Source organism: Platalea leucorodia, assembly GCF_965183815.1.
Source record: "Platalea leucorodia genome assembly, chromosome: 2".
NCBI lineage: Eukaryota > Metazoa > Chordata > Aves > Pelecaniformes > Threskiornithidae > Platalea > Platalea leucorodia.
The window spans coordinates 72,877,916-72,891,154 of NC_138824.1; the positions used below are offsets into that span (position 1 = coordinate 72,877,916).

At 39.8% G+C, this 13,239-nt stretch overlaps 1 protein-coding gene across 1 annotated transcript in view; it reads left to right on the top strand.

The window, feature by feature from the left end:
• Positions 1 to 13,239, top strand: part of GABRG3 (gamma-aminobutyric acid type A receptor subunit gamma3) — a gene marked incomplete at both ends in the record, with an annotated part of 327,025 nt that overhangs the window by 2,562 nt on the left and 311,224 nt on the right. Inside the window, one exon of the mRNA XM_082337813.1 lies at positions 955 to 1,103. Coding sequence (XP_082193939.1) covers positions 955 to 1,103 — 149 coding nt within the window. The remainder of the gene's footprint in view (positions 1 to 954; positions 1,104 to 13,239) is intronic.

Below are 13,239 nucleotides of genomic sequence, written 5' to 3' on the forward strand. Positions count from 1 at the left end.
CGAAGCAACACATGATTACTGCTGTAGGTTCCACCACTGAGGTTATCTTTTCTCCTGATAACTTCATCTCAGTTTAACTGTCATAGATTTTCTCCAGGCATCAAACAGATTTGGTTTCTAAGATACCAAAAGATACATCTTCAAATCAACATTTTACTGTTCGTGCACAAAAAGCCACACAAATGAAATTAGTCTTGCGTGAAAATAGCTCTAGCTGTGATTTCTGGGCAAACTGTAGTTTCACCACCTTTGTATTAACATGCTCTTAAAATAAAAATAATCCACCTGTGAAGGAAAGAAGTTGCAACTCTTGGTCCAGTACTGTTTTTTTTTTTTTTTAAATGTTATTAAAACTGCAGGGAAATTCAGATTAATTTATGAAATTTATTTGTGTGCTTGTGATAATTCATCTTAAATTCAAGGAGCGAGCTCTTAATTCTAAGCCTTGTAATATATTAAACTGAAATTCAGGCACTGAGAATATAATAATTTATTAATAGGATAAAATGATCAGGAAGTATTAAAAGATCTGAATTTTTAATACTCTTATTAGCCTTTGTGCAAGAGATGAATCAGTTGTCTTGATGTATTAATAAAATAATACTGCAGATGTTCACACTTCATAAGAATGTATTGTAAACTAACCAGTCAGGATAGGTTGGTTAAAATAGAGGATATAAAATACTACTCTGATAGCTGTATGAACTCCCAGAGTATATTTTTTTGAGAGCCTGGCAGAAGACAATTTCTAAATTCTCAGTGATGACCTATCCACAGATACTCAACAACTGTTAATGGTAACATCCTGTTGCAAAAACAGCCTCAGGCTGGGTAGTTGCAAAGCCAAGGGAGATATTTAAAACTTGTTCTGATCAGTGTGGAGATTTACCCAGAATGTAAATTCAGATTTTAGTTATATAAAATAACATCTATTTGTTTGATTTGTTATTGCAGTTCTAGAAAGGTTGAAGAGGATGAATATGAAGATGGAACAACTAACCAAAAATGGGTTTTAGCTCCAAAAACACAAGACACAGATGTGACTCTCATACTAAACAAGCTGTTGAGAGAGTATGACAAAAAGCTACGCCCAGATATTGGAAGTAAGTATTTCTTTCTGCACGGGTGAAGAAAAGCATCTATGGGTGCAGAAAAGACGTCGTATTATGTTTTGGTTAATGTGCACAAATGTCTGTGAAAGTGGAGATTAAGTTTTTTAGGCTGAAGTTCATTTCCAAGTCAATATTTAAAAAATGCTAATTCTCACTAGAAGATGTGGTGGTAACTTAGCGTGCTGAACTCCGGTTTGCTTGTACAGACCTTGTGTAGAGATACGGAAGGGCTAGCTCTAAAGTATTCAGTAGGTCTTTGGCAGAGTTAGGAACATACTTATCTCTTTTGTCATCCAATCCATGCATATGAAAAACTTACGCCCTGAGGAGCAATCAAAAACTCAGCATATTAAAAACAAAAAGTAGGACACAGCAAGAGAAGAATGTGCATCTACTCCCTTCAAAATGTGATCACGAAAGTTATGTTCCTTAATGCTGAGAAGGCGGCACTAGGATTTGCCTGTGTATAGGGCAACTCCAGAGATTTTCTTCCCCGAATGAGCAGATCTTATCTCCAAAAGACATCTGATAGAATGGAAGTGTCTGGTGAGCAGTACTACTACATATAGGTATAAAATTTACATAAGAGCCAGTAGATACCTGCATATAACCATTCTGAGCTATTTTCTTTTCCTTTTTGTATAATGAGGTTGTGTGTTTCAAACTGGTATTTTTTTTACCTTTTGCCGTTATGCCCTTTTTGCCTTGTTTGCATCCTTAGATCAGAATGGCTATAGCACAACTGCTGTTCAGTTTCTTCACAGCAAGTTTGTATGACAGAAATCAGAGACAATTTGTCATTTACATTTACTGCACCTTGTATGTACTTCAGAATGAACTGGGAACAGGAAAAGCTCAAAACAACCACCTAATATAATTTGCTTTTCCTAAATTTTTGCAGAGATTAGAGGGAGAATTCCTACCACTGATTATAAGTAAAAAGAAAGTGTTGGTTTTTTTTTTTTTTTCATAGCTATTACTTTGATTTTTCCATAGTATTTACAAAGATCATATTTGATAGATGTGTCTGTTTTTAACACAGAGTGACATTTATCTCTCTCTCTCTCTCTACTTAGTTTGTCATACTGGATTTAGCTGATCTTTAATATCTGATGGAGAAGTGCTTTAATGCAGTTCCCCATCCATATCAACAACTGGAAGACATTCTCAGACAAATTTTTTATTTTACTTTGTACACAGTGTCCTCAGATCACTGACTTCAGGCAGAGTAAATTATATTATGCCTATGTGGGGGCAAAGTAATCATTCAAAGTCCCCACGTCAGTTGCCATAAAATCAGTAGAGGTCAGACATATCTTACAGCACTGGAAAATCATCGTTACCAAAATAATTCCTTTTGTCTCTCCACAAACTTTCATAAATCCTGTTTTAGAGAAAGGAGTTAAATTACACAGCTCCTCATATATCGTACCAAACAGAGATTTTGGAGTTCTCAACTACATCTGTCTGCTTCTATCAAGCATCTCAGTCCTAGGCCATTTTTCTCTTTGATAGGAATCTGGCTATTTCAGAACTTGAGCTGAGTGTTGTTCAGATGCTAGAGAAGTTAGTTCACCTCTGCTTTGTTCGCTGGTCCCTCTTCCCTCCTCTCCTACCTTTGATGGAGATAAATAACATTGCTCTTTTGAAGGCGAGGAGCTGCTGCATTTGTCAAGGAGGACACGAGGGGAATGTTAGAGAATCAGGCATTATATCTAACTCCTCTGAATTGCTGGCTGGTTCCTCACACACAAGCACATCTTCCTTTCCGTCTGAGAGAAGGAACCATCCTCCAAACTAGATGGTTGACTTGTCCTGGCAACTGAACTGTGTTCCTGCCCTGAATGTCCCAGTATTAATACAAATCAGTTAAAAGCATAATACACATCAGTTAAAGCACTAGGAAAAAAAAGCAGTGGACCATTTATAGAAAGCATAGAATAAACCGGTGGAGGAAGAGAGAAGTAATTCTCAGAATCAAGTGGAAGTGCGGTCAATAAAAAACCTTGAGGGTTAAATCCAGGAGTAACATGCAATCAGCTACTTATTAGGGCCTTACATTTGTGCAGTGCTGCCTGTAAGCAAATTGGCTGTCCCCCAGGACAGGGGACACTCACCGTTTCATGCCACATTGCTTTTCACTCAGGTTTCCAATCCTTTATTGCAAAGCCACTATTTCTAACAGAGGATAACTTTAGCATTGCTCCTGAAGAAATGATCTTCTCTCTCAATGCAGTCAGAAAAGCCTAGGAAGATACTAACTTCTTTGCACTTTCAAAGGTTAGGATTGCAATTTTTTGATCACTTGGGAACACACTTCTGTAAGCCAAAGGCCATGGGGAGAAGATGACTGTGGCAAATAGAAGGTATTGAAGTGCATGCTGGCCCAGGCAGTGACTTTTCTGTGGTCTTTCATCCTTCCCAGGACAACCGATGTTTCGGCTAGCTCAGGTATGTCCAGGTGCTACCTGGCACTGTACAGGCATATTCTGAGTGCCTGCTTGCCATATTATGGGCAGAGTACATCAGTAATCACATTACGTCCAGGCCAGGAGTATATCCATCAGTGAATGATACTCCTGTGAACAGACACTCAGCCACCCTTCTTCCTCCTCCCCTGCCCAGCCTCTCTAAACCACTGTAAAGAGTGTGTATGTCAATGCTAAGATGAAAAGCAAGGACTTGCTCTTTCCTTTCTTTTTTTTCTTATGCGGGCTTTTACTTAGCCTAGGCTTTCATGTAAATGACTGTTGGTCAGATCACATGCTCAATCTACACTCAGCAGCACAGGCATTACCTGCAAGGTTCCAAGCCAGGATTTTGAAAGAGTGGATTGAACAACCTATGTATTAGGCAAAATAGTTACCCTGTGAAGGCTATCAGCAACCTGACACCTTAACAGGACCTGTCTAGCTAAAAGGGGCCTTTGGTCTTTGGAAACAAAGCAGCGTACTACCAGCAGGGGAATGTCTGACTGCATCCGCAGTGGCCACACACTTGGCAGAGTTCTTGTCTCCATAAATATCACAGCTTGTGAGGGTTTTCATTTTAATGGTAGCATCTGGCAGTTTTCCATTATACCACAGAACATACACTCCTTTTGGAATTAAAAAAAAAAAAAAAAATAAAAAAAGCACCTCACACCGAACAGCTTATACCGGTGTACTGATTAGATGAAAAAGAAAAGTGTTTTACGGAGACAAAGCATCTTTTCCACTCACTTTTTACCAGCTACAATTACAGGGCTGAGAATCATGGGTCTGTTGCGTGCTATAAACAAGGTTCAACAAGGCTCAGTGCTGGGTCCTGCACTTGGGTCACAACAACCCCAGGCAACGCTACAGGCTGGGGGAGGAGTGGCTGGAGAGCTGCCTGGCAGAAAAGGACCTGGGGGTGTTGGTTGACAGCCGCCTGAACATGAGCCAGCAGTGTGCTCAGGTGGCCAAGAGGGCCAATGGCATCCTGGCCTGTATCAGGAATAGTGTGGCCAGCAGGAGCAGGGAGGTGATAGTGCCCCTGTACTCGGCACTGGTGAGGCCGCACCTCGAGTCCTGTGTTCAGTTTTGGGCCCTTCACAACAAGAAGGACATGGAGGTGCTGGAGCGTGTCCAGAGAAGGGCAACGAAGCTGGTGAAGGGTCTAGAGCACGAGTCTTATGAGGAGCGGCTGAGGGAGCTGGGGTTGTTTAGTCTGGAGAAGAGGAGGCTGAGGGGAGACCTCATTGCTCTCTACAGCTACCTGAAAGGAGGTTGTAGTGAGGTGGGGGTCGGTCTCTTCTCCCTAGTAACAAGTGATAGGACAAGAGGAAATGGGCTCAAGTTGTGCCAGGGGAGATATAGATTAGATATTAGGAAAAATTTCTTCACAGAGAGAGTGGTTAGGCATTCGAACAGACTGCCTAGGGAAGTGGTACAATCACAGTCCCTGGAAGTATTCAAAAAACATGTGGATGTGGTGCTTAGGGACATGGTTTAGAGGTAGACCAGGCAGGTTAACAGGTTGGACTCGATGATCTTAAGGGTCTTTTCCAACCTTGACGATTCTATGATTCTATGATAAAAGGCACCAGTCCCAGATAACAAGTAAACCCATTCTGAAAGGTGAAGGTCTTAAAATCTCTTCCGTAGGCAGTTACTCTGGAGTTTGTTTCAAAGTCCTTTGAAGTGAAGACCCGTTCAATGGATATGCAACATTTTCTAAGTGCAGTAAGGCGTACTACCGTGCAAGAGTGATTCCCTGCCTTCCCGCTCCCCCCCCCCCGCCCCCCACCATGTCACACTGGCTTAAGTTCTGATATTTAGTAGGACTAAGTTCTGGCCCTGAAATTTTACTTCCTCTTTTTAAATAAAATGAGAACAGAAATAATAGGCAAGCCAACAGGCCACAGAGTAGAATGATGATAATTACAGCTAGAAAAATCTCAGTCTTACTTAGGTTCTATTAATAAACCAGGTTTTTGCCATTGCTCTATTTTTGATTAACTGATTTAAAATGTAAGTAACATTAAAAAAAACCCAAAACAATGAAGCAAACCACAAGTCAATTAAATAGCATATGACAAAACATATTTCGTTCCAAGTCAGTTTACTTTAATGAAACCTTCCCTCTCACCTTCCTTAATGGATAGCTTAGCCCACAGTGGAGCCCTGGAAAATAAAAGCTACTTTTATTATCCTGTGTCATTTTGTGCTTGTCTTCATATGGAATGTAGGTTGCCTTAAACAGACAGGAAGTTTGTCACAGTGTATTCTTCCAAAGTAGAAAGTTTTGCCAATCACATTCCCTGAGTGAGCTTTACATGTGGAAGATAATATGCTATCTTTTTCTTTCATTGTGAAAGTCACCTTACCCATCAAAAAAGTTAGTATGTGAGAGGTTTCTGAAATGTGACATTAGTAGTAGGGGGAAGAAAATCTCACCCTAGACCAGGCTCAGAGCTGCAGTACTCATTTGGAGCATAAAGAGCATTAAGTCTTAAGAGTTGCCTTTCGGTAGCTGGTTTGCTTACCTCAAAGAAAAGATCTTATAGAATCATAGAATGCTTTGGGATGGAAGGGACCTTTAAAGGCCATCTAGTCCATCCCCCCTGCAATTGGCAGGGACATCTTCAACTAGATCAGGTTGCTCAGAGCCCCATCCAGCCTGTCCTCAAATATTTCCAAGGATGGGGCATCTACCACCTCCCTGGGCAACCTGTTCCGGTGTTTCACTACCCTCATTGTAAAAAATTTCTTCCTTATATCCAGTCTGAATCTACGCTCTTTTAGTTTAAAACCATTACCCCTTGTCTTATCGCTACTGGCCCGGCTAAAAAGTCCATCTCCCTCTTTCTTATAAACCCCCTTTAAGTACTGAAAGGCCGCAATAAGGTCTCCCTGCAGCCTTCTCTTCTCCAGGCTGAACAGCCCCAGCTCTTTCAGCCTTTCCTCATAAGAGAGGTGCTCCATCCCTCTGATCATTTTTGTGGCCCTTCTTTGGACCCTCTCCAACAGGTCTACGTCCTTCTTGTACTGAGGACCCCAGAGCTGGACGCAGCTGGTGGGGTCTCACCAGAGCAGAGTAGAGGGGCAGAATCACCTCCCTCGACCTGCTGGCCACGCTGCTTTTGATGTAGCCCAGGATACGGTTGGCCTTCTGGGCTCCGAGAGCACATTGCTGGCTCATGTCCAGCTTTTCGTCCATCAGTACCCCCAAGTCCTTCTAGGCGGGGCTGCACACAATCCCTTCATCCACCAGCCTGTACTGATATCGGGGATTACCCCAACCCAAGTGCAGGACCCTTCGCTTGTCCTTGTTGAACCTCATGAGGTTCACATCTTTTTGCCTCTTGTTCATTAAGAAGCAATAACTAATGTGGGCCAAAATTTCAGTGATGGCAAGGCAATGGTAATGTTAAGATTAATTCATAAACTGAGCTAAACTCCAAGCTTCCCTCTTTATCTCAACCTGCTCATGTGAAAGCAAACATTTTATTTCACCAGTAATTTTTAGAGGAAAAAACTATTCCCTGAGCATCTCTAACAAGCAGTCAGTTACATCAGCACTCTAATTAAAGTGCAAAGGATATTCTAAAACATACATCCTGCAGTCTGACCAGGTGCTCTCCAGCCTTCCTGTGATTACCTACCCTTTTCCCCAGCTCCTGAAATACCTTCCCCAGAACACAACAGGACTAGACTAAAGAGTTATACACACTTGTTAGGTACAAACAGACAGAACGGCTGTCCGCTACTTTCCCCATGATGTTCCTAATGTGAGAAAGTGGTGTTAGGAAAGTGATAAATTTCTGTTTTTTAAAAAATGCCTACAAAATCATAGAAAAAACCATAGAGATTATTTCCCCTGCGTTTCAGGCTGTACCAATGATCTTTGCAGTTATTTATATTCTGCCAGGGAAAGTTTAATACTTTCAGTTAATTTCTATTTCAGAGGCTGGAGCAAAATAATGCTGGTAAGAGAAAAGCCAACTAGAAGGGATGACACTCTAGTGTACTCAGACTACTCAGGGAAATTGAAAGTAGAGTGTGATCATAAATATTAGAAATAAAGCTAAAACAAGATAAAAACCCAAATCAAGGAATAGAAATTCACAAGACAGAAGTTCCTGTGCCTCAGAGATACTTAGCTGACAGCAAGTTTTTCAACTGATACTTCTTGTAATGGTCAGCCAGAACTGAAAAGGCCAAATTCCATATTTAATGCAATAGAAGTCTTGTATAAATGTGGTAGTTTATTGTAGTAATTTATTTTTCCTATATTTTCTAGCACCTGGTTTCTAAGCTGCCTGCCTTCTTACTTAAAAAAAAAAAAGTCAAGCTGACATCAAATCACACTTAAGGCAAGAGCATTATGGGAGAGACAGAACAAGCATGAATAATACTGATTTTACTGATATTATTCACTGTAAGGGTAGAAAAGAGTAGTAAGATAATTTTTATTGCATATTTGCATCTTCCGTTTCTCAAATGTATCATTATATTAGGGAAGGCTCTGAATTGCACGTGTTGAAGAAAGCTTCATCAGCTTGTGTTCTGAGGTGCTTTCACCACTAATGCCTGCTTTTCCCTCCTTTTTTTTTGATTATCCTGCAATAACTCTTGGATTCCTCTTGGATTTTCTAGATTTATTTGATCCCTACAGCCTCTAGTGGTCCCTTGTATTTACTGTGTATTTATAAGCCCAAATAAATTCACTTTGAAGTATTTAAGTGTATATGCATATATGTATATATGTGTATATATATGTATATACACACATACGTACACCCACTAATTTAATGCCTATGTATCTTTTGACTCCACCAGTTCTAGCTGTCTTGAGAGTCAAGCTGGTTTTCTTTGCTCCCCAAGTATCTTTATAACCATTAGCCAAATTTCTCAAGACCAGAGCAGTCTCACAAACAGCTGTGCAGCTCTCAGTACCTTGAGTAGGTTTGTACCAGTGTAGCTGGTAGAAATAGGTGGGCTTATTTGTATCGGCAAACACAGAAGACTAAGTTCTATCTCACGTGCTTTACTGTGCTGGTTGGGTAGCGTTTAACAGCAGTTCTCTTTTTAAGCAGTTAAAAGTTCTCTCTGTCACTAATTTAAGCAGTTTCTCAGTGTATGCAAGGAACAGATCTGTTGGGTGAGTGGGCACAACTTTTATTCTGTTGCTTTTTAAAGGAGATGTGCATTTTCAAGCATAATCCTAAGGAAAACCTTGAGTTCTGAAACAGTATCACAACCTTTCTTCTGTCTGACCTGCCTTCCTAGCAGACTACACAAAAATGAACCCTGAAGTGCACCACAGGCTATTACCACTGTGGCAGTCATGTTATTTTTGCTAGCTGCTGATTGCCACACCTGATACTCTTTAAATTAGCTCGAGCAAGGTTTCCCTATATGTGGTGAGAGAGGGTTGCTTATTGCCTCACAGATCAAAATATTTCCCAGATCATAGTACAGAGAAAGCTGTAAACTGTCATGCAAGGTCAAATTACTACTTTCTGCTGTAAGTCTTTTTTTGTGCTAGCCTACGAGAGACAGTATCAGATGTAACAGGAAGCAGTGAGAGAGACAGTTGTCACTCAGGGATTGATTATAGACAGTTGTACCTGTAGAGCTAACCAGTGTGTAAAGGTAGTACAACAATGGGAAGGAGAGACGGAGTGACTTGTGCTTGTGTTATGGCAGCACTCAGGAGGGGAAAGCCATAGTCCTGGATCCAGCTTCTGTGGTATTGGATTGTGGAAGAAGAATTGTGGAGGAAGAAACTTGAATAACCCATTGGTGAGGATGCAGAGTGCTGTGGCTAAGACTCAGCTAGGAAACACGGCTGAATATATTGAGAGCTCAGGAGTTGAAAAAGATCATAAGAAAAAAATCAGAAATATTTTAATTGTTCTCATTAATACTTCCCTTTCTCTTTTTTTGGGGAAAGTGGATTGTCTTTATTTCAGAAAACTTTTGTTCTGATTCAGCCACCGAACTGGAAATCCATTAACTGTCCATTTCCATGAGTAAGACAGTAAATATGAAGACTGTTTTAGTGCCAGTCATCTCCCATGCATTATGTATAAGCACACCTATGCGAGGAGAGGAATATTCTTGAGAAAAGGGTTGGTATTCAATGCAAACGAGAACAATCTCTGTTCTAGGTGGGAGGATAGAAGGGATTTCTTAATTGTCTGCAGGAGTTCTAATTCTCTAGCATCTGCAGTAATTCATGCTTTCTTTTCATAGAATCATACAATCATTAACGTTGGAAAAGACTCTTAAGATCATCAAGTCCAACCGTTCACCTATCACTGCCAAGTCCACCACTTAACCATGTCCTCAAACACCACGTCTACCTGTCTTTTAAATACCCCCAGGGATGGGGACTCAACCACTTCCCTGGGCAGCCTGTTCCAGTGCCTGACCACCCTTTCAGTGGAGAAGTTTTTCCTAATATCCAAACTAAACTTCCCCTGGCGCAGCTTGAGGCTGTTTCCTCTCATTCTATCCCTCGTTACTAGGGAGAAGAGACCGAGCCCCACCTGGCTACAACCTCCTTTCAGGCTGTTGTAGAGAGCAATGAGGTCTCCCCTCAGCCTCCTCTTCTCCAGACTAAATAACCCCAGTTCCCTCAGCCGCTCCTCATAAGACTTGTGCTCCAGACCCTTCACCAGCTTCGTTGCCCTTCTTTGCAGACTTTGCCATGAACATTTCTAGAATATTAATAGCAAGGCTAATAAGTGAGGGGTAAGCTACTCTATGGCCACTCCGAAGTCCCACTTTTAGATTTTGAAAACTGTGATCCATGTTTGAGTTTTAAAACATGACATAAATAAATAGATTGGTTGCACCTCATCCTCGTCTGGTGCCAGTATAGTGCATCAAACATAGGCTCTTTCAAAATCTATCATGGAAACATTTCTGATTAGGATAGGCTGTGACAGAGAGTTTTTTCATGCCTACGTTCTGCTTTTCTAATTGCTTAACCATAGAGCTGAGTAAAGGGGAATTTCTGACTTTAGTTTCTGACCTGGTTTGGTTCATAGCTTTGCAACTGTCAGGGGAAACACCCTATATTTTACTCATCCTTCTCTCAGGTAGAACTCTTAATGTGTCATACTAAAAGAATACATAAAGAAATTTTATTCCAATGCAGTGACTCTGAAGCCCTCCTATTTAATGTTTCTGCTTAAAAAAAAAAGCATGTGGTTTTATTGTTTCAATTATTTAATGGGTTTGTTTTTTATTTTTTGCTTTTTGTTTCATTTTTTTAGAACACCTAATTTAAATCAACGCTGGAAAGCAACACTTTAATTTGAAGCTTACAGTACTTCGATATATAGAAATATTTCAGTATTCAAACACTTTGTTTTTCTGAAACTAATCTCGTAATTTAAGCCAAGTAATACAGGTCTTTGCACATAAAAGTGCTGTTTTGTCTCATTTCTAATGAGCCACTTGTGTCTTTGCAATACTTATGTCTTGCTTGTAGTCTGTTGGGTTGACAAAGATGTACTGGTTTTGTGTGGGAGAGAGAGGCCTTTTACCCGAGCGCTTAACAGCAAGGTCCCTTACAATACAACCTTCTCTTTGTGCATGTAAATAATTCATTTACACAGATAACCCTTATGTAGAGTTTTATTTCCTGACAGTCATTAGTTGCTGAAATGGCTTGATACAAACTCAGACTGAATATTTTTCTTGAGTGGCATCGTGGGAAGGAAAGTTTGGTTGACAGTTAATGTTTGCCAAACTCTTCATCTAAACTGTCGGACCCAAAACTGTATGTAGCAGCTGCTAGTTCTTATTTTCTCTTCTTTTCCATAACTTTACCTACGAAATCTGAGTTGGGAGTATAGCGTACAGACTTTCGGGGCGCCATCATTGAAATTTAGGTAAGAGTGAGGAAAAGTCTGAGATATTAATTACATAATTAGTTAATTAAATTACCTTTCTTCTCTCTCCTTCCTTCTGCGATTACCTAGGCTATGCTGGCTCTTGCAAGTGTAGAAGTGTATTTAGAAGTCTTTTTTTTAATAAAGAGGGTTCTGAGCAAGTATTTGTAAATTGGGCAGATGTACAGTGCTACAGTTGCCATTTTGAGGTTGTGGCACAAACTAATAAATTATTTTGTCATCTTTAAACAAGGAAAACTTATTGTTGCTTTTTTCTGTGATTGTATGGTTTTCTTATGACTGCTATTGTTCATCCAGACCTTGGTTGCTAGCTTGCTAGATTTTGCAGGAAAAAATTCTATTATTGTTCAGTCTTATGATATCACATAGGAACTCCCCCCTCCTATGAATATAAATAAAACAAAAATGGAAACTTTAGGGATTGATTGTAAAACCAGCCTAACCATTAAGATCTACAGTTTTCATTCCCAAACAACATAATACTGGAAAAATTACAGCTTGTGCATTAGGGAAAGGTAAATGAAAGATAGAAGTGCTGAAGGATGATTGATGGTGATGGTGGGATATGAAAAATAAAAGTGATTTGTAGTGAATTGAGGGAGCCTGTTTATGTGCATGCTGTCATTCATGCTCCCGGACAGAATGGCTACAAAATCTAGTGTGTGAATAAAATACACTGTTCAGAGGACTGTGTTCTCATCTGGGTATTGCTGTCATCCAAACTTTCTTTCAAGTCTGCACCCAATTTTTGATTATCCTTTTGATTTTCATTTGCAGTCCCGTTTTGACAGTTTGATCCTGAAAACATAGGGATGACAGTTCTGTGAGAGTTTGTCTGGCTGTAGCAAGTGGAGGGCTTTGACCTCTATCTGTTGTTCAAGCCCATTCTCTTCTATGCAGGAAGAATGAGTCTTTTTTATTTTCCTCACTGATACGTTCATAGAATTATAGAATAGAATCATAGAATAATTTAGGTTGGAAAAGACCTTTAAGATCATTGAGTCCAACTGTAAACCTAACACTGCCAAGTCGACCACTAAACCATGTCCCTAAGTGCCTCATCTACACGTCTTTTAAATACCTCCAGGGATGGGGACTCAGTACTTCCTGCTACTATGTCTTTCTTCAAATGTGGTAATTTGTCCTAAAATATAGAAGTTTTAGCTGACCACAGTTACCCCTGAGAAGTGACTTGTTAGTGTAGCAGGTTTTTTTACAGGAACAAACAGGTAATTAGATGTTGCCTATAAGGTCATGTAGGAAAATATTAATAGTCATCATCACTAATGCAAAGTCAACATTAACACTATAATCACTACTACTATGGTTACCGATAACTGTGTAATGATTTATTACAGCTTTATCCCAATTTAAAAATAGCAATTTATGTGCTAATGAGAGAACGTAAAATATCATTATAGAATAATTTCAAAAAATATCTCATTACCGTAGAGCCAATCTTATTAGTCTTTTGCATTTAGAAGTCTTGTGGAACTTAGACAGAGTTTAAGTGGCTATGTATTTCTGGAATAGAGCTCATATTGTGTTTGTTATGTGGTTGCGTGCCTTCTAAAAATCTAGTGCTAATTGCTTTGCTTCTATAAATATGTGTATATTGATCTATAACATTTTTACCACTGCTGTTTGGAGTAAAACCAGAATAATTTAGACCTGGGAGTTGCTTGAACAATGTAAGAAAGGTTAACTCTCAACAAAAATTAATTTTAATTTTAT